At 38.4% G+C, this 27,429-nt stretch overlaps 1 protein-coding gene across 2 annotated transcripts in view; it reads right to left on the minus strand.

Annotated features, from left to right (window-relative positions):
• The window catches only part of Itga4 (integrin subunit alpha 4), a 68,998-nt gene that overhangs the window by 21,585 nt on the left and 19,984 nt on the right, over nucleotides 1–27,429 (minus strand). For both annotated transcript variants that reach the window (XM_057755418.1, XM_057755419.1), the window contains 11 exons: nucleotides 26,342–26,427; nucleotides 25,622–25,684; nucleotides 25,397–25,534; nucleotides 21,332–21,443; nucleotides 19,404–19,498; nucleotides 18,218–18,308; nucleotides 17,590–17,635; nucleotides 17,077–17,231; nucleotides 14,394–14,545; nucleotides 6,279–6,428; nucleotides 5,157–5,233 (listed from right to left, as the gene is read on the minus strand). In XM_057755418.1, the coding sequence (XP_057611401.1) occupies nucleotides 5,157–5,233; nucleotides 6,279–6,428; nucleotides 14,394–14,545; nucleotides 17,077–17,231; nucleotides 17,590–17,635; nucleotides 18,218–18,308; nucleotides 19,404–19,498; nucleotides 21,332–21,443; nucleotides 25,397–25,534; nucleotides 25,622–25,684; nucleotides 26,342–26,427 (1,165 nt within the window). The remainder of the gene's footprint in view (nucleotides 1–5,156; nucleotides 5,234–6,278; nucleotides 6,429–14,393; nucleotides 14,546–17,076; nucleotides 17,232–17,589; nucleotides 17,636–18,217; nucleotides 18,309–19,403; nucleotides 19,499–21,331; nucleotides 21,444–25,396; nucleotides 25,535–25,621; nucleotides 25,685–26,341; nucleotides 26,428–27,429) is intronic.

Here is a 27,429-nt window from a genome sequence, read left to right on the forward strand (position 1 = left end):
GCAGGGCAGGGAACCCTGATTGCTCTTAGGGCTGACGAGGGAGGAGGACTTGATCGGGGGGAGGGGAAGGGAAATGGGAGGCAGTGGCGGGGAGGAGGCAGAAATCTTAATAAATTTTAAAAAATTAAAACATCTTATAGAAAAGGCACAATTTCTACTATTTTATAGCAGAGAAAGACGAGGCTAATAAGCTTCTCTCAAAAGGCTACACAGTTGTTAATAAGGTGGATGGGAGAGTTGAGCCTGATCAGCTTGACCTTCTATGTGAAAGTCTTTATCATTACATCACTCCCCTGGTTTCAGTGTGAGAAAAACTTGTAGAAAATCATGAAACAAGAGGGGTCAAAATGGGGTAGGGATGAGAGGACAAGGGTAAAGGAGGGATAACACTGAAAACCTTTGAAAAGCCAAATGAAAGCCGACTACTCTCTGTGTTTCCTGATGTGTATACATATACAAATATACGGAACAAGTTATCCTATAATGAGGAGGCAATTCCTCTTGCAGACAAATCAGAGGCTAGCAAGTCTCAATGACAGAAGTAGGCTATTGTTTTTGGAGTTGTTGGTCAGTGGGGTCCCTTAGATCCGAAAACATTACAGGGTATTATCATTTCTCCTGGTCACCATCTAGAACTTGATAGTAAGACTCTATTGCAAAAGAGGCATAGAACATGGAGAAACCAAGCTGGTCCTGATCTGGAAGTCTCTATTGGGTAGCTTTCATGACAGAAGATGCTATGCATGCTATTCAGGAGAAAAGTAATGATCGGTCTTACCCATCTGCGAGACCTGCATACTACAATAAGGACCACTCTGGTAAGACACACCTACAGATTCAATAGTGGTACAGGTATTATGGGAGTAATCAACCATCTTATGATTGGATTTAAGGCCCACTTCATAACATGGAACTTAAGTCTGGCATTGGGGCCAAGACCAAGGCTTAGATATACCATATGACCTAGGGGAGAACCTGTTACTGTTATTCTGCTAAATATACACAATAGTTAACAAATTCTCAAAGAACAAATCCTGATACGCATAGATCAGAGCATCTTTCCACGTTCATCAGAGAAGTTTCTTTTGTAGTAGGTGGTAATTAACAAAGAAGCTCACAACCTACAGAGGATAAGGAATGGCAGACTGCTCAGACCTAAGTGAGATATACATATCACACTATCATCATCTTCCAAAACTCAGAAATAATTTCATAACAGGGAGGACAGAAAGACTTTAAGAACCAGAGGCAGTGGAGGACTACAGATAAATCGCGTTTTCTGGGTTGCACAGGGCAATTGCACGTATGAACTGACAGCAGCCATGAGTACATGCACAAAAGTGAGCCAGACAAAATCCCAACATGGGTGGGGAAGGTGGGAACACAAAGTCCTACCCCTAGCTCAGGGACTACTGACAAAGAAAAAAACTAGTAAGAGAGAGAGAATCGCATATAGCAATGTGGCCCGAGGAGCTACCCGTGCTCCAGTCTGTGGACTTTCACCCAAGCACCTGTGCTCCAGTCTGTGGACTTTCACCCAAGCACCTGTGCTCCAGTCTGTGGACTTACACCCAGGCACCCATTGGCTGCACAAAGTGGAATGTATAGGTTAAAAAAAAAAAACAAAGAACACATGACATTTGGAAGAAATATTGGTAGGGGTAGAGAAGGAATTGGAAGGGAAAAAGTTGGACTTGATCAAAATACATTATACGAATGTATGAATTCTCAACCAACTTTTAAAAAGTGAACTTGAAGCTCTGTTCATAGTGGAGGTTTCTTCCTTGGGTCCCCTAGATATCAACAAGGACTTTCTGAAGTGTCAGAATAAGCATTTCCATTAGGCATTGTGAGTATTGTCCTGGATATGCCTCGAGGTCACACACTAAGGAACACCAGCTTATACTTGGCCAGCTACTGTTTAAAACCACAGGCTTGATTTTTAATTAGAAAAGTACTTCCAATTGAAAATGGTAAGTAGGCAAATTTTATGCAAGAAAATAGAAAACCTGAATCAATAATTCCGCACTATTTGAATGAGTTGAAAATATTCTTAGTGACATTTTTCACTTAAGTTTTGAAATCTCATTTTCTCATTAACCAGAAGATGTGTGATGAAAGGTGACCAGGAAGACACAGAGTGCAGAAAAACACGGTTTGTTAATGGTTAAGAAACTCTCCCATGCCACAGACACCTGCATAATTTTTATCCAGGTCTTCTGATATACCTAAGACCATGCACATCTTAGAAAACAAATACACTAATGGAAAGTGCTAAGTTGTTAAATGCTATGCTCTTGTGTACACAACAGTTGCTAATCACTGTTTATTAATTACTGGAGTGACCAACTTATTCATTTATAAGCACCAGGTTCATTTGCCTATCAAGTTAAGGGCTCCTTGTTCCACCACTGTAGATGTTATGTTGTACTGGACACATAAAGGTCAGAATACTAATGACAGTGCCGAGAAGCCAGAAGACTAGAGGATCCAAGCAGGCTACTAGGTACGCGCTTTGTAAAATAACAAGGACAGATGGGGGAGAAGAGAAAGGGTAGATAACACTCTTAAGTGGCACTACTTCAAATTTTAATAATTGACAGGGTCTTACTGTGGGACAATCTTTGTATACTGTAAATATGTATTACCCTCATTGGTTAATAAAGAGCTGACTGGCCTGTGACTAGGAAGGAAGATACTGGGCAGGCGAGCCAGAGTAGGAGAACACTGGGAAGAAGGGCAGAGTTGCAAGAGTTGCCACCCAGATGGAAAGCACATCCATAAATGAGGCTAAGGCAGCACATAGGTGAATAGAAATGTGTTAAGTTATAGGAGTTAGCTAAAAAATGAGCCTAAGCTATTGGCTGAACATTTATAATTAATATTAAGTCTCTGTGTAGATTTTAGGGAGTTAGCTGGTGGGACAGAAAAGTTTACTTATAGGATCTCAAGAATAAAAATATAGACAAAAGGTTGAATCTAGGTTTCTCACTCAGGCAATTAAGTAATGGTTACACCATTTCTGATTAATGACTAATCAGAACCAATCTACAGGATACTTATAGTGCTTGCCAAACAGCAGGCCATGGGATGTGATGCTGCAAGATACTGATTTAGGCATAGGCAATGCGGGAAGATCAGGAGAAGTCATAGCTGTAAGATTACTTAGAAAAAATATGGCTATGAGCGAATGAGGTGACCATGAATGGGAATCGAAGATGATCTGAACACAGTTGAGGGGAGGCTCGAAGAGGAAACACAACAGGAAGTTGTCAAGGAGCTGAAAAGAAAGGAGCTTCAGCAGGTGACGTGAAGGGCTACCAGGTGCTTCAGAGCAAGCTCAAGAAGGACCTGAAAAGCATCCTTTGGATGACCGCCAAAGGTTACCCTTTCAGATTTAGCCATTGTTGGCCTCTGACCTGCATGTGCTATGCCTTTCCACTAAGAAACTTAGAAAAGCCAGGCACACACTTTAAATCCCAGCACTTAGGAGGCAGAAATCTTTGTGAGTTCAAGGCCAGCCTGGTCTAGAGTAAATTCCAGGACAGCCAGGGCTACATAGTGAGACTCTGTCTGAAAAAATACAAAATAATAAAAAAAAAACTAAAGAAACAAAAGAGAAAGAAAGAAAGAAAGAAAGAAAGAAAGAAAGAAAGAAAGAAAGAAAGAAAGAAAGAAAGAAAAGGAGCGAGGGAGTAAGGAAAGAAGAAATATGTAAAAACAACCTATCACTGTGCCCAGTGCCCCTCCTTGTCTTTCTCACCAACCCAGCCACTTGACTGCTACTGCCCTGAGATTTTATCTTAAAATTTGCCACTGACACTTTCCTTCCACATTTTACATGCAAACTCCATGACCCTTCCCATCATTACATTATCTTATATTGACAAGGGACATTAATGGTAATTCCACCTTTTTACATCTCCAACTGCTTATCAGGGCTTAATTCCCTGAAGATCATTTATAGTTTCCAAAAGGGTTCCTATCGTTCTTAAGCTCTTTAAATGAAAGGATTCCTGACATTTGATATGCAGTGGTTTATTCTGCGAATTTTGCATTTCTTCTCCCTTAGGCAAGCTGTGATAGAACACCACGACCATAATCAAGTTTGTCTTACAGCTTGTAGTCTGTCATCCAGGGAATTCAAGACAAGAACCTAGAAGGGAGAACTGATGCAGAGCTATGAAGGAGAAGCAGCTTGCTCAGCCTGTGTTCTTATAGCACCCTGGGCCAACAGTCCAGGGATGGCACTGTCCAGGATGAGCTAAGCGTTCTACAATAATCAGTCAGTCAAGACAGCACACCACAGGCTTGCCTACAGGCCAGGCTGGTGGAGGCATTTTCTCAACTGGCGTTTGCTTTCCCCAAATGACTCCTCCTTGTGTTAAGTCGACACAATTAAGTTCACCGAATTGAATTTGCTCCAAATGGCTCTGGCTGCTTTTATGTCCCCCTCCTGGACCAGTTCTCATTCTCCCCTGACATTGCCCCATCCTTATCCTTCCTTCGTTTCCCGTGGTCCACAGATGTGCAAAAAATTTGAATGTAGGTAATCGCTACGTGATAAAAAGTTGCGGTGTTTTATTGTCCACTATAAAGTAACACTAGACATCCCTTTTCATCCAGTTCTTGCTGTATGCCAGATGCTATTCTAGGCATGTTGTACCCTATTACTCTGTTTATCATCCTGTGAATTTAGAACAAGTTTATGTCTCTCAATTTGTCAAAATGTATTATTTTGCATATCAGTTTGAGTTGCATAGCCCATAAAATATACTAACCACTGTATAATAAAGTTCATTTTTTTCCATAAAACTCTTACTACCAGGCACTTAACAAATGTTGAAACATAATTATGACCATGATAATGATACACAAAGGTACAATTAAATCCTGAAATCTCTTCTAAGGTACAAAAAGAAATTAAAGCCTACTTCAGAACCTCAGGGTCACTCACAGGCTTCCATTCTTTAAAAATGCTCAAATATATATCTGTTATGAATGACATAGACATCATTTAGTATCTCACAACAAAACATTACCATTTTGTAGACTTTTATGATGATAACACTCATGAGTTAGTTCCTCTCTCACTGGAACCCATGTGCATTTACTCTCTATGCACTTTTGAGGAAAAATGAGAAAACTATACTTACTTCAAAAATCCAATTTTTGCAGAAACTTGCAGATCAGCAGAACAGTTTTCATGGGCGCAAAACCTTGCAAAGTTTATCTGGAAATAGAGCATTACAACCTTTATCTTAATTTCTATGTATTTACAGAATAAGGCACCTGTGTTTGACAAATATAAAAATTCCACTTCAAATTATAACTTATGCCTCCTCCCAGGTTCAATCTGAGAATGAATCAGGAGTTCAGATTCATAGTTTCAGGGATAAGGAAGCTCAGTCCCTCTAGCAAATTCCAGGACTAAATTTCTTAAGTCAAAAAAAAAAAAAAGCTTTGTGAAATTATGTTAAAGACACCATGCAGCTATCTGGAATATCAGCTGCAGAAACATCCTTAATCTGCTTTCCCCCTTTCTCCAGAAGTCCAACATCTACCTAATTTTAGTACAGGAATGGGCATTGAATTAAATCCAAGAATATAGCTATATATACAACGTGAGAGGCACAGCTTTGTGGAAACTGAACGATATTAAATGGTAGCCTGTCATGAAGTTTTTTTCAGTTTACTAATCATTTAAAAGGATCCATGCACACTATAGGGTGTGCATGGAATACTCAGGAAGACGTAAGGGGATACACTATGTAAAAGCAAAGAAAGGAAATAGTTCACGGTGATAGAAATAGGTGAAGAAGGGGGAATCTAGAAAGTCAAAGAAGGAACCATGCACACAAAGTGGGAAGTGGGCTCCTGGCATGACATCAAGTAAATAACTCTCAGAACAACCGATGTCAAACATGGTTTCTCTCTTGTAATTCATTTCTTCAAGGAGAGAAAAACTTATATACGTTTTACATAAGTATTTATACACAGGAAGGTATTCTTGTGGCTAAATACAAGTTCAAACATATTCAGTTGAATATCCCAAAGGGACTATATTAAACACACAAACACACACAGAAAGAGACAGAGAGACAGTAAAACAGAGACAGAGAAGAGACCAAGAGACATATTTTAAATCTATTTTCATTAACAATTAACAGCCCAAAAAATTTCTAAACAATTCAGTCACATTTCAATTAATTTTGTCATATTTTAAAAATTCTTCAGTTAGATTACAAAATATTTCAAATGCAAAAATAGACTCATACTGTTTTCCTAATTATGTCTTTTTCTTTCTTCTGCTGGAGAATTGGCTGAAGTGGTGGGAATTCCTCTGTGTTCCTTTTGGTAATCGCATGATGCCCAAGGTAGTATGTGGCCTCGACTTGAACAGGCGTGAGGATATCTCGTACATCTTTCTAAGGGAATTAAAAACCATATGATTAATTAAGAATAGACACAGAAAACTCCCTCCTTATAAAGGTCCAGATGAAACACAAGGACACAGATACAAAACCCATGTTTTAGCAGAATTGCTTCAAAAAGCTCGGAATCTGTGCTCGTTTTGCACTACAGAAACACCCCTACTGCTTGTGACAACACAGAGAGTATAAAATGGAAAATGATGACTTTATAATAATATTTGCAGAAGTCTGCATGTCAGCACTTTCCCTTCCCTGCTATTCTCTACAATTCCTGTACTTTGGTGTTGGAATATAAACATTTTCATGTACACACTCAGCAAATAATTTCAAAGTCCTCCTCAATACATTTATTCCATTTAATATCATCCTGTATCCTTATAAAGAAGTAACATCTCTCAATAAGACTTCTTTAAATCTTTTAGTAGGCTTTGTATTCAGTTTTTTTCATTCAAGTTCATATTTATTATAAAATTTTCTTTTTGTTATTTATTGTAGTGACCCTTTCCCCTTATATTATCTAACATCATGGCTGGTAATATAAGAAAGATGCTAGCCTTGTACATCTAAGTTAATTGAATTTTCTTATTGTGATAGTTTTATTGTTTGCTTGCTATTATGATTCACAAAAAGAGAGAGTTCATAGAGTTATCATCAATCTCACAGCAGTGGTAACCATAAGAAATTCATTCTGCTTTGTAAAGGGTTCTTTTCTATGTAGTGGCTTCATGATGTATACATAGCACTTCTTGTGTCTATTTGTATTGCTATGTGAATGATAGATGGCACTTGTGACTGATTAGGTTAGCATTCATTTTCCTATGTCCCCACAGCTCATGGGTTCATTTCAATACATTATCATTGCTTATATTTTAATCTTAATTTCTACAGGCATATATTAGGTTTATCTCTTTTAGAAACATTTCTCATGAACTTTGAATGTTTTATTGTATTTGCATTTGATTATTTACTTAATAATAATTTAATACTTAATAATAGACATAATCTTAAAATTATGTCATCTTATTATTAAATTTATTACCTGACATATTTTATACAAATTAAAATAATATAATCAAGTGGAAATAACCTGAAAGCATTTAGGATTCATTGAAATCAGCACCACAATAGATTCAAAAGTTGTTCTGGAATTGAAAACACATGCATGGGATTAAGGCAAGATACAGATCCTGGTGTCAGTTGCTCAAGACTCACTAGACAGAAATGGAATATCTGAAGTCACATGGACAGGTAGACACCCCTCTCTCCTCATCTGGAGAGGCTACTGTGATCTCATGAACAAAGTAACCCATGAGCATTTATAACAGAAGCCAACTGAGCATCACACAGAATAAGACATGTAAAAGCCCAATATACACAGGCATGCTAAGCACAACAAAAGCTAAAATAAGAACAATCTCATAATTAGAGAGAGCTTATTTTGATCAACAAATAAAGTCCACAAACATCAGGACCATGAAGAAAATCTATGCAGTCTTCATTTTCCTTGGCATAGAATTGTTACTATATCTAGAAAATAATTTGAAGAACCAAGCACAAATTTTAGTGTCCATCCTATGAACTATTTAAACATCAAGCTCAGATGCATGCAAACTTCCTATGTACTTATCAATTTACGAGTTGCATTTTAAGGAGTGCATTCAGCAAATTCTTTCTAGGCTATTCAAGAACTCAATTATTTGCACCCAGGACAGATTTTTTTCCTGCCATATCCCTGAGTAGCTCCAAAGATAGACATAATATGTACAGTGAGGGAATGAAGAAAGCACAGACACACAGACAGAAAAGCTGGGTCGGGGATCTGTGCATGCTGATGGCATAGGGCCAACCACGCAATAACTGGGAACCTCAGTACACAGCTAGTCTCTGTAAGAGGTCTCTAAAAGCCAGAAGTTTGGGGCTGGGAATATCCATAAGGAAGAAGTTGCTGTTGCTAGTTTTTACACACACCAGTCAATTGTACAAAAATACTCCTGTGTGCACATACTGTTAACATTCACCCTTGGACCAGTTCCAAGTCTGACCCACATAAAGAAGTCTTTGCCATTTCCATGAGTCTGAAGCCCTGGGTTCTTGGCATGGGCGTGCCCATGTCAACAACATAGATTCACTCACTGAAAACTTCAACCGCCCCATATACATTCTTCCGCAGCTTCCTTGTCTTCCCACGTAAACTTACACTAAAGTCTTGTTTCTGAGTTCCTAAGAGCGGACTCATAATTCTCCTACTGAGTCACATCAGTGGTTCAGGTTTTCTCTATGGTCATTTCACTATTGGAACATGGCTCGGAGATTACTTATTAAAAGCAAATTAAATGGCTTGATTTTCATGAGCTAGCAATCAGTAGTATTTAATGGATAGGATAAACGTATTTTTAAGATTACCACTGTATTGTTCACACGATAAAATCAATTTAATAAATTTACAAAGGTGGCACATACTACATAAAAGACTGCATCTACTCATTGTCATTTCCACAATTATAAATAGAAAGGATGTTTTATCTTTTATTTACATTTTGGATACTCATATATTATGCTTAAATATATTTGATCTAAAGGTAGGAAATTAGTGTCCAAATCTTGGTTCTCCTAGGTAGAGCAGGAGAGGTAGAACTCCTGTTTGTAGCAGAAAAGGTAAGCAAAACCCTGACCACAGTTTTCATGATAAAGCTTCAATTAAAAAAAAAAGTCTTAATTGACAGTCATGAGACCTTCAAGCTGTCTGAAACAGGGATTAGATGTAACATGTGATAGCTGAGTCTTGGTAGCTATGTCTACTGACATTAGAACGCCCCTTGGTTAAATGTCCCTGCTGATAGAGATAAGTTGATACCACTGTATGAGAACTAGGAATCCAGGACATTTTCCTACATGTGTGAAGTAATGAAGGGTCTTTATCTTGAAAAGACCTTGGATTCATAGTGATGTTATTTATATCATGGTTTGGATCTCTAAAATGGGCTTTTAGAGGATCATGGGAAAAGATATTTTAGAAAGCAATCTGGTCCCCCATGACTTGTGATGGGAAAAGTTACTCACCCTACCCTTGAGTAGCACCCATGCCTTAAAGATTCATAAAAGCATCTTTAAAGATCTGTGCAGTTAGCCCTCCTTTGGGGGGAGCTTTCTCCAGTCTCTCTCTGGAGTGAAAACCTTGAATTATTTACTTCAGGAAGATAAGAACCTAGAGACCATGTAACAGTTCCTTTACCACCGAAATAACCGAGGCCAGGTTATTCATGTTTTGTTATGCTACCTGAATATGACAATGGCAATGATGATGGCAGTGATGTCTGCATAGCGCTGGGATGGTTAGATAGTGTAATATATGCAAAACACTTAGATTTTACAATATTGCATATATATTACTTCAAATGTAGCTAAGTCAGCCAGCCAATCAAATACTAAAATTTAGATTAATAAATGCCGAGAAACATTTGCAGGCATAAGAAAGTGAGCCTACTGTTACTCAAAGAATATTAAATAGAAAATGGCATTGTAGCAACTATTAGATTTCTAGTATCAATGGCACCTGAAAGACCTGGAGACTGGGTTAAGTGTTTAAGATACCCGACTACTTTTTTATTCTTTTATCTCCAGATGTTCTTTATTAAATTACTTGGCAAATGATCATATCAACAGGAAAACTTGACCATATCAGAATGCTGCAAATCAAAACCCAAATCCCTAGTTATCCACCTGCGAAAATGAAACAGCTTGAAGCCCTGAGTATGACAATAGGGAACTTGATTAAATTATTCCCTAGGTACAGGAACTAGACAGTCACTGAATGTCCCTCACCGTGTCCACTGTTTGAATTCTTCTCCACAAGCTTGCTTTGACCGAATCACATGTTATCTAATTCATACTAATTCTCCATGAGGTCTTCTCTACATCTAGTGTATATTACTTTCATTATCCGAATTAGCTATTAATTATGCTTTCTCATAATATATAAAATGTGCATGTGCTTTTGTAAGAAAATCACACTTGTTTAACTTTATCAGCTCCACCTAAAGACAGAAGCTAAATCAAACATTAAAAATGTCTTAGAGTGACAGAGTAAGTATTTAGGAGGGTAAGCATTTGTGAAATTTGCTTAAAAGTTTATTGTACTTGAACTGACAATGCTACTATATTAAAATTAATAAAACTCAATGACACATTTTTATGTGAATTTTCATAACATAGCACCCACAAGAATTCAAAATAACTCATACTTAAAATTAGCCAAAGTATGTATTCTTTCTCTTTCATACATCTCTGTATGACTGACCAACTTGAATTACGACACTCAATCTGTAACTGGCATGGCAGTAGTTACACAGATTTCTGGCCCTCGGTCTTGAAGCAAAATGAATTATGATATATAGACCAGCTGATAGTCTTCTGTGCTTAAAAACTAACTTCTTTGCAAATAACAGTTCATCAAGCTATGTACATATGTTGCTCAAAACTGTAAGCAATTGTGACAGATAATAATACAAACAAAACACTAATCATTCTTGAAACAATCGTTATGGTGAGAAGATGAAGCTTAGAAGTTATCTAAAAGACTTACATGACGAAATAAGCTAGCTTCATTTAAAAACCAAGGTTTTAGAAATATCAGGGCTTAAGGTATTATGGTTCATATCTGACATGTCCCACCAAGGCCCATTTGTTGGGTTTTGTCTCTAGTGTGACAAAGAACAGAGGAGGTAATGTCTGGATGAAATTGGATCCTGGGACTCTGAGCTCATCAGCAGGGTAATTCTTTTATGGTCACCTGTATTGACGGGCTATGGGAAGATCCTGGCAACTGAGCAGGTGGGCCTTAATTCAAAGGAGTAGGTGCTGGACCTATCCTGTTTCCAGGCCCTTCCTCCCAGGCCTGCTTCCTGGTTGGGAAGAGGCTGTGTCTCATAGGTACTCACATGGTGAGCAATTCACACTCCTCTTCCCCAATATGTTCTGTTTCATCCCAAGGCTCACAAACAATGGAGCTGAACAACCATGCAATGAAGCCAAAACAAGTTTTTCTTCCTATAATTTGATCTACCTCAGGTATTTTGTCATGGCGGCATAAAGCTAACACAATCCTCTCCATAGGCAGGCAGGTGGGTTTAAGGTTTTATTAGAACGTGTTACTGGGAAGGCACTGAAGCCCTGGGCCTCAGGGTATGATTGACAATGACAGGTACTGCTCTTGCCTGTCTCCCAGGATAGATTAGTATGCACCAATGGTTAACGAATAGTAATTTGACAAGGTAAACATGTTTTTATCTCAGCAAGTTGACAACTGAACACAATAATATTCCAAGAGAAAGTTTCTTGTGCAGTATTTTGTCTGAATTAATAAAAATGGTGTATCTAGTTCCTTGGGCTAACAAGGTAACTGTAGACATCTTTGTGAACCTCCTTTTCAAGTGTCTAATGTAGGATCTGTCAGTGAACAGCAGAGATTGTGTCTTCAAACACCTCTCAATCTATCTGTTACCTCTGCCTCTGATGGAAACCTCATCTGACCTTAGTGGGAGCAGTTGTGTTTTCTGTGTCAATGCTTGTAACCTATTCTCCACCAAAACCCTCTGCACAGCAGCTAGGGTGCTGTCATATCGAACTCAAGCACACCCATATTTCTACAACAGCTCTTCATCTCCCTCAGGAAAACCCACAGATCCCATCAGGTCTGCCTTGCAAGTGTTCCCCATCCCTACTGTTCAATTTCTTTGTTGACCTCACCTCTCCATTGTCCCTTAAAATAACCTACCACACCTTCTTATCCAGAAGCATTTTACCTAGATCCCAGAACCTTCTATCCCCAGTAAAGTGAGCCCTACTCTTGCTTATATTGTACCCTATTTATTTCCCACCTCCCTACCCAGCACCCAGCTCTTTCCTATCGTCTGTTCCTTCTTAATATATTTTGCCTTATCTGTATAATCTTCTAAAATATTCAAGATTTCTTTTTCAGTATGCTTTTGTCTCTTACCACTAGCCTAGAAACTATGTGAAGGTAGTGGTCTTGTCATTTTTCATTCGCTGATAATGTGTAAGTGTTTCAAATAGAATATGACACAATGTGTTTAATAATCAACTAGAAAACATAGTGAATGAGTAAATTGAGTTTAATTGGTATCCATCAGCAAGGAGTTCTCTGAAAGCCGAGTGTCGTAGACATGAGTACACTATTCTAAATATTTATTTTTTATTGATTTGTGTGTATACAATGTGTGTGACAGATGTGTGTGCATGAAAGAGAGAGAGAGAGAGAGAGAGAGAGAGAGAGAGAGAGAGAGAGAGAGAGAGAGAGAGAGAGATGTGGGAGACCAGAAAGTCAAAGCCCCTGGAACTAGTTTCAGGCAATTATAAACTAATATGTATGCTGGCAAATAAACTCATCTTTTGGGAGATCAACAAGCTGAGTCACATTTCCAGCCCTCTGAATACAATGTCAAGAAGTATCAGTACATTTCCTTCTAAGGGATTCTAAGTCAAATGTGTGCATTTCTGATATGAGATATCTTTAAAGGACAGAAGAGCCAGGCAGATCACTGTAGTATAGGACTTGAGATGTAGTTAAGTGCTCGAGAATCTGCCTAGCAGACTGTCATTGCTTCCAACCTTGTGAAAATAATAATAAAATAATAATAAGCAATAAAACATTCATGATAGGGCCCAAAGTCAACAGTGTACCCTATTATCACAAAAGCCATGGTAACTATGCAGGGATACATACAACAGAGCACAGAAACCTCTGGTAAAGTATAATTCTACTCCAAATGTGCTCGGAAGAAAATGTACAATTTGGACGAGCCCTTATTCGTAGGAATCATGCCAGGGAACAGGACTAAATGAACCAGCTCCATTTGTTGCTATTTTTACAATTTAAACACAACCTGTTTCCTTGAGCACCTCTAATGCTGGTCCTCACGTCGCACTGAAAATGGCCTCATCAGCTCTATCACTGACTAATGTAAGACAAAACACACCTGTGAAGGAAGAAAACGAAAGAGCCTCCGAATCCCCACCACACCTGATGGCTACATTAATATCGTCCTCTGTGTTTGGCTCTCCGTAGCTTTATTCTAATGCAGCAAACCCTGGGAAGGATGGGGAAACGGCCTGGGGATTTGTGCTCTCCGTACAGCACGGTGCACTGGTCTTGATGCTTGCTTGCCTATTCTTGGAATAAGCATCTGAGGGAAAATTAGGTTCCATGCTGGGGCTACTATTTCAGATCCCAAAAAGGGCTCTTAGGAATAGTTTGGTTTTTTTGTGACAATAGATTTTCTGATGAAGTACATGGTTCCTTAATGAAAAAACAAAAACAAAAACAAAAAAAAACAAAAAAACAAAAAAAAAACCCCTGGCACAGCTTCACATGTTAAAATTTAACCAATGTGAGGAGCTTGAAGCTCGGTTTGGGAATGAGTGTTTTAATAAAAGAAGCATGAAATTCACTGTGCTCTGGCATAAATATCTCCCAAGCCGTGGTGAGAGCTGTCACACTGATCCACAGATGAGCCCCGCCATACTGCAACTCTAAAGCTCCCACTGGCACCCCAATAAAGCTGGAGCAGAATCGAATAATCCAGATGCATTCATGTTGTCTTCTCCCTAACTGGGGTCACAGAAAACCAACTGACATGTCACCCCAAACACACTATAGAGAAGAGCTGAGGCTCAGCAGAATGACTCAGGTATGTTCACAAGCAGGTGGGTAAGGAGGGCAGGGCAAAAGCGACTGCAGGGGAAAGGCAAGTCTCTAGATGCAAGGACACAGGCAGAGACCAAGATACAGCAGGAAGTGGACTGCACGTCCTTCAGGATGAAACTGCCTGATGTGTTAACGGGGACAGGAAGCTAACAGTCCATAAACACACATCATACAGTAAGTTACTACCACGTGGACAGTATGGATATCAATATTTCATAATAAGAAGCTTTTCTTACCCGCATTAATGCCGGGTGTGTCCTACACGTCTCTCCACTGCTCGAAACCCCCATGCTTCCTGTGATCGTGTCTGAAGTTCCATTAGAGAAGTAAAATCTTGATGGCGTCTCTGCCTTTCTGTGCACATCCAAGCTCACGTTGTAAAACAAAACTGCACAAAACAAGGAAGAACCATGATTACCATACTTGCTCGAGGCGTTGGGATGGTAACAGTTACATGCCATACTGGAAACACCTTAAGTTCCTTCATTAGATTATTTTTACACAGTTAAACTGATATTAAAAAATAAAAATACACCTTCAAAACTGTTTATAATAAAATAAAATGATTTATTAATGTCTTTTCAAGTTTTCATTATTTAACATCTTTACTTATTTGCTTAAGCCTTTCACATGTAAGAATGTGAAAAACCTACTGTCAAAATCATTACTAATAATACAAAGCCTTTGGTCACGTTTGTCTACATAGCACCTGGTAACAGAATTACAGATAGAGCTCTGAGCTCCACCATTGCTCAGGGGTGAATCCATCTTCTGTGATTACAAGGATAACTTGAAATGCAGCAGGGTTCACTTATTTCTGCTTTTTTTATATACGCTTGATATTTTTAATTTTCCTATATAAAATGAAAGTCATAAGCTACCCCTTTATAAGAAACAATTACCTTCCTTTCAGTCCAATCCCAATTACTCATCCTCTAGGACTTTGCCGCTCATAGTCTGACCCTCTAGAGTTAATCTGTGCAGAGGCTAAAGTACATGAACTTTCTCTCGACTATTCTAGGGGTTTGAAGGGCTGATTTCAAATCTGACATACTAAATATTTAGCTGAAAAATAAGATCCTCAGATGAGATGGAAAAAAATGGAGGATTAGAAGTTCCATAAAGTCATCAATACAGATACTAGCAAGGAAGTGAGGCCCATTTCCAGAATCTAAGCAAGTCCTCTACAAAGGGAGAGGAGCATAGCCCTCCACTAAGTTGCCCTCACTGCACAGGAGTAAGGATGTGTAAGTGAAATTTTACAGTATTTATATAAATCATGCAGCATTCGTTTATATTTTTAGATCAACTTCCATTTCTCAAAGTATTTTACCCTCTCATCTCAAGGCGACATGAGCATAAGACCTGCATTACCTCTTACATTTCTTTCCAAATCAGTCAACTGTCATTTAATTAGAAAACAAATCCCAAATCAATTGACTTCAAAATTTCAATAACTGTAATTTAATAACCTATAGAGCAAGCGAGAGCTACAATTGAGGGATCTATATATTAATGCGTCACCTGGGTGCAAGCAAAGGTAACGCAAAAGAGGGAAATAAAAACCTTTTCCCATCAAGAGGAAGAGCACCCGGGTTTCATCAAACAACCCTACTGTGTGGCTTTTTCTCAACAAGGACTCATTTGATGACAATTATAAAACATGTTTAAAAGAACATTGTGACTATTCATGAGTTTTGTATGTTTGCTTTCAGACATGATGAAAAAATATCCAGTGCCGTGGAGCTGGAAGAGCAAGGAAGAGGCCATGTCCATTCATGTGTATCTTTCAGATAATCCACCAGTTTGTCTATGCTAATGTGGAATTCACTCTGGGGTCGCACTCCCCAGGTGCCAATGACCAGATGAGGGTTTGCCTGTCTCCTTATTACCTCAGCTCTGGCCAGGGCTCTTCAAGAGCATTATTAAAAATGTGTCTCATAAGGTACAGAGGCTGTGTTCACTCTGCCCTTTGCATGACAAACTTGTTCAGCCTGAAACCTGTATTGTACATAGAGAGTCTGGCTCAACGAGTATGTGACAGCCTCTGTGATCTTCATTAAACATCAGCCTATAAGGTTACTACACAATCAATTTTTCAATACTAATAGTCAAATTATAATCATTCCAGGTATATAAATGACTTACTGTGGGCCACTTTTATTAGTAGCTATTCTAATATTGTGTGTGCGTGCATGTGTGTGTGTTAGAGTTTGGATTAATTACCATCTTGGATGATCCACATCAATGTTACATTTTCTATGGAAGACAATTATGAGATCCCTTTATATAAAAAATGGGCACAATTCTCAGAGCTGATGGAGGCACATATTTTATATACTAAATTATATATTATAAAATAAATATAAATTATATACATATCAAAATTCAGGTCTATTCTCCGGCTAAGCTTCTTTATCCAAATATGACAGCATATATTTAAAAAAATAACTCCCTCCTACCGACATTAGCTCCAAGTTTTACGAGCTCAGTAGAGCTGAGGACGTAGCTCGGTAGTGCACCTCCTGCACAGTGTCCCCAAGGCCCTCAGTTAATCTCCATCACTGCTAGAAGAGCAGTAATAGCAATAAAAACATTTGAAAGGAGCATTGTCAAGCAGAAGAGCTGCGGTGTGCTCTTTTGACTTCCCAGGTTAAGCACAGAGGGTTCAACTTAAATGAAAGCAGCAAGTGAAGCCCCTGGCACTGCCTTTCGACATCAGTGCCAAACCTTCTATGTGCCCCACTTACTGATTCGAACTACTTGAGGAACGAAGAAAAGATAAGCAAGAAGTATAAATCCAAAGATTATTTATTCTCTGCCAAGGAAGTGTCAACTGCCCATGGCAAACAAACATAATTTACTCCCAGAGTGAGGAATGAGGTTCCGCTCCGCGTTAATTTGGTGGCACACCCTTACCGATGTGGCTCGGGACTTCTTTGCCCTTGTATGAGAAACAGAGTGTCAGATCCACACACACAGAGGGGAGTCCACTTTCGGTGCAGTCAAATACCGTTCTATTTATTGACTCGGGATGACTTAAGGATGCTTCCACAACCACTACGGGCCTCGTCCTAAGAAGGCAATGAAATTACTAATATCAATTAGAGAATCATTTTACCTTAAGACAATAATTACTTTCCCAACAACCAAGCAAAGCCATTTAAATGCTTACACAGTAGTATGTGCATACATGCTTGGTTGTAGTTTGTGTACAGATCAAGAGTTTTCATTTAAGTAAATAAAAGCATTGACTTTACCAGATAGTCTGTCTAATTAAATCTAGACAAGAAAAATGCCCCCAAATTTAATAATAAACTTCGAGCATACCTAAAGGAACATCAGCAAGGCTACTGCTTTTGCAACCTGCCCCCCACTATCTACAGTTAGGCCAGACCATCATTAAACAAGTTTCACGCACATCCACCTCACCTTAGCAACACTGCGGAATCAGACCGAAAAGCACCAACAGCTACATCTGGAGGGGAAATAAAACCAGCAGCAAAGATTAATGATAACCATTAGTTAAAGGGAATTACCTTGCAGCTCCAAATACTTAACTTCTGACTGTATCAAAACATCGTTTATAAAAAATTAACTGGAAAAGACAAGATAGCATCCTCAGACCCATTCCCCCAATTGTATGGATCTATTCACTCAGAAATAGTAGTGATCCTTTCACAAGAAAGCAAAGAAGCTGCATGCTAGGGACTTGTGGCATCGCTGCCAATGATATGCAATGCTTTGAGTGAGAAATATTCATCCAGAAGGCTCCTCTCGTGTCTTTTAAAACAGATTTCTCTGTTCTTTTCATCATGTTTGACTGATTTCTCAGGTACTTCCTTTCTTCTCAAGAACAAGGGCTCTCCTCTCCAGTCACTAACAGTATAAAACTGATAAATCCCTTAATCATTTCAGGCCCAGCTCCAAAGCTTGAACATTTAGAAACACAATTAAAAGTGACCCAAAGCCCTACACATCAGGTTTCCATGTTCACAATAAAGCAGTATCTGCAAAGGAGCTTGCTTTGGTCCAGAAACTGGACACAGTCTATACTCACCGACATATCCATTGTTGTCTGCATCAATTTGTCCTGAGATAGATTGTCCAAACATCCTTAATGATTCACTGATTTGAAGTCCTTCGATTCTCTGGGGGGGAAAAGGGGTAATTTTGACAGGAAATAGTTATTGAATAGCTAATATTTACAAGACGCCAGCTTAGTTAAGTAATGGACCTTCTGAGGCTTTCTTGAAGACAGTAACTCACAAAATGCATTCTAGATAAAGCAAACTCTTTAAAAAAGGCAAAATTTCCTACACTGAAATAGAGATGAAATCTATTCTATTACTAAAAATTTATGTTGTTAAAAAGGCAACATCTCACGTACAGTTTTTAATTTTTCCAAAACAATTTCTATTCCTTGTCTTTGAATTTTTTCAAGTTCTGCATTTGCTTCTTTAATCAACATAAATTAATTGGAAAATAAGATATCTATTATTATTTACCAGTTCCACTATTTAGTTTTATGACGAAAGTCTGCTGGTTTGCGAAGACTGCTTCCTAACATTGAAGAACACCCCTGCTCTCACTGTGTCCCATCCATTTCACTTCATGTCTGGACGCTGAATCAGAAACACATGGTTGCTGTTCACAGTGAGAAATACTCAGTATCTTTCACGTGATGCATACCTAACTTCTCTCTTAAATATGGAGGTTCATTTGCCTATAGAGCTAGTGAGTCTTTGGAAAGTCCTTTCTTCCCAGAATTTGAATGTCGGTCTTTTTATGCACTGAGATGCTCTGAGTTTTCAAGTTAGAGAAGTGAAATGAGAGGTTTGTCATAAAATTGTGTTAAGGTGCTATCAGTTTAACTACTGTACACTGAAAGAACCATGGCCTAGCTCTGTGAAGCATGAAGCTTTAGCTGCAAGAAAGTACGGCTGCTGTCCGAATAGGCAACCTTGCAAGAGCATGGCCTTCGCCTTAAGCAAACACAAATCTCACGCGCACAGACTTGAGTACTAGGCTAAGGGCAAGAATACCAGTCGACTGGAACTCTATGGGAATAAATGGCTTAGAGAAAATTGTTCTGAGAGTTAGTTAAAACAGGATCATTTCCAAATATTATACAGTGAAATAAAATGTGTAGTATTTGAAAGAGAAAAGCATTACCACATTAACAGCCATATGGTGAGGGTATGTTAATAACCAATGCCTCTCTGGAAGACCAAATACTGTCTTACCTGTGAGTAGGTGGATGAGATCCCATCTGCTCGGCCATTGTAAATGTAGATAGCACCTCGCAAATCGTCTTCTTGTGGAGCCCCAATAGCAATATCTGTTGGATTTAAACAGTAAAAAATTTAGAAATTCTTGATACCAAGAATGATCTTTGAAAACTTGCCTTCATGACCCTAAAGGCATGTGACATAATATAAAAACTCCCACTTACATAGAAGCTCAACCACTCTTCCAGGAAAAAAAAAAACACTAATATCATAAAGTTCAGGATAATTCATGGAAAATAAGAGAGTGGGCAGATTTGAAGGACACTTTTCACCATGGTAAAGCTTATAGGGGCTCCAGGCATACCTCTGGGTGCCCATTTCAGCTCTGCTGCTGCGCCCTGCTATTCCACGGATCCCCCAGTGTTTAACATGTGTCTTGGCTTCCTCAACCACAGAATGAGATAACAGCAAGATGCATGCTTAGTAAGAAAGGATACGATACATCCCTACATAGAACAGCATCTGACAGGTTATAATATATTATATGACCACAAGAACCTTAGTTTTGAGCTTCTAGACTTTTCTATGCCTTTAAAATGACTTCTGAATCTATTCTTCCAGTGGTATATACTGGGGATATACAGTCATACATACAAATAGGATTTCAGAAAATGCCTTGTTTTAAAAAATAATGAAAGAATTTATTGTGATTCATATGGATTATGACACTGAAAGAAAGAAATGATGATCTAATGTGTAAAACACAAGAGCGACAGACATGCCGATGAACCTTATTGTTTAAGTGATGTAAATGCATATATCATGAAGGAGAAAAATAGCATCACATAGCTGCAAGATCACTTCATTGTTATGCCACACGAGTCTATGTAGGCATATTAATTTATCTACTAATTGTGCAATGGTTTTAATTATTTTAACTGAACTCCAAAGCATATGACAGTTTGTTTTCATGGCACCACTATTATTGTCTGGAAATGTTGTCATAACCACGGTTGTAATTTTGACTGCTGTTTAATATAAACCACATTTTAATTATCAATGATAATATCAAGAAAACACAATTATTTTAATTATCATGATAGTATCAAGAGGACAGAATGATAAGCCATAAAAATAAATATTAAGACCTTAGTTGCTAAAATGTCAGAAATCACTGCACTCTGGGAAATTTCACACTCTCCTCTTACACATATTTACCATCAATGTGTAGTTTTATCAAATAAGTTAACTCCCAATGCTAGACTGACAGGGGCTGCTCATAGGGCAGGTGTTTCTACACCAAGGCTGATGTCTGGAGCAGCATGCATGTTAATAGAGTACCATTTACTTCACCATGGAAATGCTTCAGTATCTACTGGTGGATAGCCACTGCCCTGATTCTCACAGAGACCCCTCAACAATGTTGTCTGGGACTCTCTCTGGGACTCTTCCAAATCCTATAGCAATGCAGTGCCCAGACAAGTGTTACTGCAGGGGTCACCGGAATGTGCTTCAGGCTTAGAAACAGATTCAGTTGTGTTTGGTCAGTTTCTGAACTGTACTGGTAGCTAAATGCTATTGTCCAGCAATACATACCCTTAATATTTTCTTTCTAAAACCAGCATCCTTCTTAAAATAGAAAAATGATGCATACCACAATTTGATAGATATAATTTTTAGAGATGTGTAAAGAATTATGCTGCCTATAATCAACAATAAGTATCTTTAGAATCAACAAGATGTTTTGAATAATCATTATCATGGTAAAGATTAATTACTGGCAGTTACAACTGACCTGACAGTATAGAAAATAAGTCAGCAGACCGTCCGGCCTCATTTTCAGCAGGCAAACGTCACAGAACTATCATCATGTTCTCTTCCTTGAACAATTTTAAATGTGGAAATCAAGTCCAAAATTAGAGATTTTAATTAGAGATTTTTACCTTCAAAGCCATCATTGTCAAGGTCGCCAAGATTTGCTATAGATTCCCCAAATCTTGCAGAATATTTGTCATTCCCAATGAGTACTGTTTCCATCTCATTCATTACAGCTCCCTAGGTAGAGAGAGAAGGAAGGTGCCATTATACAACTCCCTGACAACTTTACACATGATTTACTGCTATAATTGGATATGGATTTTTCTAATGCATCAAACCACGAATTGAGCTTTAGAACATACATCTCAGTTCAATTCAATAAATATTTATTAAGTCAACACAAATAATAGCATGATTAGAGCTCAAAGGACATAGAAAATTGTCTAGCTCATGATCCCTAAGCTTTGAAAAATCCAATAAATCATTTTGATAATTCAATTTAACAAATATTTATTGAGCTCTTGCTAAAGACAATGCACTGTGCAGAGCGAGCAGGTGAAGGGGGTCTTGGAAACATGTTTATAAAACGCTGTTTCCTCCAGAAGCCACAGCTACAAGGAGGGCTTACCACAAGCATGCATATGACTCGGAAGTACAAATTGCTTCACACTAATGAGAAGAAAGGAAAATAATTCTAACTGAAGCAAGGAAGGGATTCCAATAAGAGAAAAAAAAAAAAAAGATGACCAGAGAGAGAGACTTCATAAAGTATCCATGCAAGGCTACTGCAAGGAAGGTATGGTTTTGATATACAGAAAAAGTGACCAGCAAATCATGTATATGAGTGGTGTATATATAATTTACAAGAGAACAAAAGCCAAATTGTTATCCTACAATCTATAGCAATTTGATTAAAAGGTAAATTTACTTTCTGAAGTGAACAATAAGAAGCCATGGGAGGCCTCTTAATAAAGAGGGGCATCACTTAAGATGGCCTTTGGAAACGTCTCCTGGCAGCAATGCATTGGTCAACTGGTATCTCGGATGCTGAAAGTTAGTGGTTACATATATTACATACAAGGTAAGTTTATGATGCTGTAATAATGATCTCTGATCAATTCAGTGCCATGTTTTAGGAGCAAACTCCTCATGCTACTCATAGACCGCATCATCTTCCCAGGCACACTCTTCTTCATCCCACAAGCACACAGTCTACCCTTGGCCAAGTGTCCTTCACTGTTTCTTTTATAATTGGAAATTCCTATTTGATTCTTACTCAAATACTACTTCCTTGAAATATTTTTGGCCGAAAGCAAATTACGCCCACTTTTCCTGTACTGATCACCCCCCCATTTGCCATGCTGCTTTCCAGTGACCCCTCCGTGACTGACATTTCACCCAGGTCTGAAGTTCTGGGGTCACGGCTGCTATTATCTTCAGCTTTTTTTTCATACTATGTTTCATTAGAGATTCTCACTAACAGTCACTTTTTAAAAAATAAAACTTTGGAATTTGTCTCTATAGATTCAATCACTACCACCCACATGACACGGGATTAAATCCGAGAAGCGGGGGATGAACTAGCATGGCTCCCTGGGAAATGACAAAGGGAAGGGAGGCAGGGCTTCAGAGAAGACAAATGGAGTATAACCTCAAGACAATGCTGTTTCAGAGGAATTTCAGGAAAAGTGGTGATTGCTCTTGTTCAAGAATTCTACAGTCATTGAGAATGGCAACCAAGTATTCACTGGGGACCCCTGAGAGCTGTTTAGTAGATTAGGTCAAAACCCAAGCCATTTAAGTAATCTTCTTTTTTTCTGTTCATTGAAAATAATTCTAGAGGGCCTGCCTGTCTAGGACTTCTAGGAGTCATAGAAAAGAAAAAAAAAACAAGGGTAAACAAAACAGATGATTGCTCTCCCATGCTAGCATAGGCAAGAGCAAACTAGGTAAAGAAAATATTTTGCTTCTTAGTGTCTAGTGCCATTTCAGAGAGTTTACAAATAGATTAAATGTGAAGAAAAGAAGAGAAATCCACACTGCAGGATTTAAAAATGGAAGCCAATTACTAAACTGATCCCAGCGCCTAGCAACAGTGCTTCTGGGTAAGCCAGAGGGAAGGGGAGAGGGTAGCCTTGTGGGAAGGCTCTTCTGTTGATCTCTGAGCATCTCTTTCACCTGTCCTCATGGCGGTATGGTTATGATTTTGGTGGGGGAATGGTCCTTAACTTTCTGGATGGTTCTTACTGTCAAACTACTTGTTTTTAAACTCCTTGTTAAGAGAAACTTACTGGGTATTTGTGACAGGGAACAAATGAGAGATCTTGCTGAAAAAGGATCTAATAAACACAAAAAAGGTGGATGGGGAAGGGTGAGGCATGTGCTGTAATGCTGTTTGTGTGCTGATATTAGCACTACCCAAGAGATCACTGTCCAGACAATAATATGCCTTTCATAGAATGCATTTTAAGGAATGTCTAGGAAATCTCTGCCTGTGCACCTCTAGTCTAGATTCAGAACATAGACACACTTCCATCCTCACCCCAAATCTAGTCTAGATTCAGAACATAGACATGCTTCCATCCTCACCCCAAATCTAGTCTAAATTTAGAATATAGACACGCTTCTATCCTCATCCCAAATCTAGTCTAGATTTAGAACATAGACACGCTTCCATTCTCCTCCCAAATCTAGTCTAAATCTAGAACGTAGACTTGCTTCCATCCTCAACCTAAATCTAGTCTAGATTTAGAATGTAGACACTCTTCCATCCTCACCCCAAATATAGTCTAGATCTAGAACATAGACACACTTCCATCCTCACCCCAAAATCTAGTCTAGATTCAGAACACAGACATGCTTCCATTCTGATCCCATATCTAGTCTAGATTTAGAACGTAGACACACCTAATCCTCATCCCAAATCTAGTCTCTTTTTAGAACACAGACTCGCTTCCATCCTCATCCCACTGGGAGCCTTCTTACATGCATCGTATAGAGTTTAGTTTATGTCTGAAATGAGAACTTTATCAAATTCTCTGTAAGCAAGGTTACAAGCACGTGTTGAAAATTCTGAACTAAAAAATGCTGTGTCCCAAAGACATGAAAGGCTGATCTTATTTTCAAACCAAAGGAACAAAGAAGGTACCAGTAAGTGTCCAATCTTTGTTTGATTTAACGTCAAAAAGCCAGGCTGTCCAGAGAAAGCCAGAACTCTGCAGAATGATCAAGTCATTTGTTTCCACTACCAACAGTGCCCATGACTTAAAGTTGAGCAATAGTCAGTAATGATCTAATTTAACAATGTATCCACTTCAGAATAAATGATGCCAGTCTCAGATTATTTTCAGGATATAGCCCACATAAACTGTGAAATATTTTATCAACGCGCCTGATTCCTGTTTGCAAGTCAAGACGTTAAAAACATTGACTGCTTCATCTATTCCTAACAGCAAACATTTTACAATTTGCTAAATTACGCAAGGACCATAATTATTGAAGTACATAAAAATCTACTTTGAAGTAGCTACACAAACCATGCTTCCAAATTTTACTTGTGCCAAAATTAAACTAAAGGAAATTACAATTAGTAGAGTGAGCCCACACAAGCAGTGTCTAGACACTCCATCGTGCTGAGTCTCCTGTTTCTACAAGAGCTGCTCACTGCCATGTTCTGTTCTGTTTTCAGAACATCAGTACAGCAGTAGAACTTTCACTTTGGTCCATCAGAAAAACTTAAGACTACCTTTGACCCGGCAAGATTGCTCAGTGAACAAAAGTGCTTCCTGTGCAAATCTCTTGACCTAAGCTGGGTCCCAGAAACATGAGGTAGGAGGGGACTGATTGCTTTGGACATTGATGTATGTACCATGGCATGCACAGAGATGAATGCACACACATCATATGTACCATGGCATGCACAGAGATGCATGCACACACATCATATGTACCATGGCATGCACAGAGATGCATGCACACACATCATATGCACCATAGCATGCATAGAGATGTATACACACATATGTACCATGGCGTGCATAGACATGCATGCACACACATCATGTGCTTGCATACTTCCACAAACACACACACAAATTTCAAAAAGAATCTGTAGTCTCAGAATCCTGAAAAAAGCTGTTTCAGTCTGAATTATAATTTGTGTCTTCCAGGGTGGAGACGCTCAGACATACCAAGCCGGAGTTGATGTATACAAATACTCTCCCTTCCTCTCTGATGGTGCTCTGCATAGGAGCCCCCACAAGGAGATCTGAGAAGCCATCTGCGTTGAGATCCACTGCGCAGATAGATGCTCCGAAGTATGAGCCAAGCTGTTCCAAAGCAGAGCACATGCACAATGAGAAGACAGCGTTATCCATGGAAGCCCTCAGTGACCCCAAAGGCAGAGACATATTTACCTTTTTACCTTTCATTTCATGGATGATGCTCAGCTCTGTTTCATCAATGCTGAATATATATGCCTGCAAGTGGGGGAAGAATTCAAAACGTTTACGTCCTTAGCAGACTTTAAAAAAAACTAATTTGTTTAACTGAAACATCAATTCGTGTATAATAATTAGACAAATATAAAAATATTAAATGTTCAATAAATTATTAATGCTACAAATTTTAAGAGTGATTTGAAAATATTCATATTAGTAATCCTGATTTGCAACACTCTCCTCTGAGGAATTTACTTTTGGGTACCACAGAGAAAGCACAGAAAAAGGTTTACCAAAAAATGCAGCGCCAGTGTTCACATGGCAATGCATAAAAATGTGGAACTGGAATCACCCTAGAGAATATCTGTTTTTTAGTCTTGTCATGCAGTGTTACATGTTGCAACTCCTTTTTCCTAAATAACCAGAACACGCATTCTCTGTGCATCTATAGATAATTATACTTTATAAGCAATTTACTCAGAGCCAAGCCCCACTTAAGTTATATGATTTCTTCTAAAGGTTTCCAACTCAATCTCTTTGAGGGCTATAAATATATTTTACATAAATTCAACCGATGCAATGCATTGCTCATCGTTGTAATCTTACATTCATGAAAATGATTACAGTTTCCCTTTAACACCTGATTCATGTAATCCATTCAAGACTTTGTAAAGAAACAGAGAAAAAAAGTCTCACTTTTCCTATCTGTTCATGTTGAGGAGCTCCTCCTACGACTTCAGTCGTGTGTGGACTTCGAAAATGACCAGCTCCAACCGAATAGCCTTCATAACAGGAGAGAAATACATGAGACTTCGTTCACCATAGACATGTGCTTTTCTAATTCTTTGAGTAAAGGAAAACAAAATTGAATCTAAAGTGATTACTTTAGGTAGAGCCTCAAGAAACTTTTATTAACTGAAAATCATCATTTAAAGCAATTTTAACATACACGTTATAAAAGAAATGATACTGCAGGTTTGTATTGCCAAGCTCTCAGCATTGAGAATGACACTGACACTTGCTGGGTTATTCCCTGAGATATGAGTAAGCAGCTTCCAGCACCGCCACTGTGACGCCTGACCTTACACAAAACTCTGAAGCTGGGGAGTGATACTCGCCACACATTTCATCTTTCTATTGTGTGGACGTTACAAAAAAAAAAAAAAGTCAAGACATTGTTCAATCACAGGTAAGGAAATGTCACAGGTTCTGTTGGAATGATAAAAATGCTACTTGTTTCATTAATGCCCTTTCTGAGCACATGATGTTCACGTTTCAAGCACATAAGGGCTAAACAAACCTATGCTTTATAAGAAACTGCAGAACACATGTGTCTTATTGTAAAGGGAAACAATGCCATAAAATTTGTGATTGTAAAAATATGGGTGATAAAGTACGATACTCCTGCTTTGTGAAATAACAATAGAGAGGAAAAGGGTAATAAAAATGATTAAACCCTGAGAAACAACCCAAGATAATCTTTCCAAAAAAAAAATAAATGTTGATAAGGAAAACGTGAACGAATAACTGTCAGAATATATACTTAATATTCTCCTTTATCTAGAATGCTTTTGTAAGGCCCATTGGTTTTCAACTGATAGTCTAAGAATTTATGATTATGTATTCATAGACAAATGTTTAGATGAGTGAACTAATAGAGTTGGTTTAATAGCTCCGTAGGGACCCAAGAAGTTTTTAATTTGTAATTCCAGCACTCAGGCAGCAAAGGCAGGCAGATCTCTGAGAGTTCCAGGACAACCAGGACTACACAGTGGGACTAGACA

Source organism: Chionomys nivalis, chromosome 22 (assembly GCF_950005125.1).
Source record: "Chionomys nivalis chromosome 22, mChiNiv1.1, whole genome shotgun sequence".
Classification (NCBI taxonomy): Eukaryota; Metazoa; Chordata; class Mammalia; order Rodentia; family Cricetidae; genus Chionomys; species Chionomys nivalis.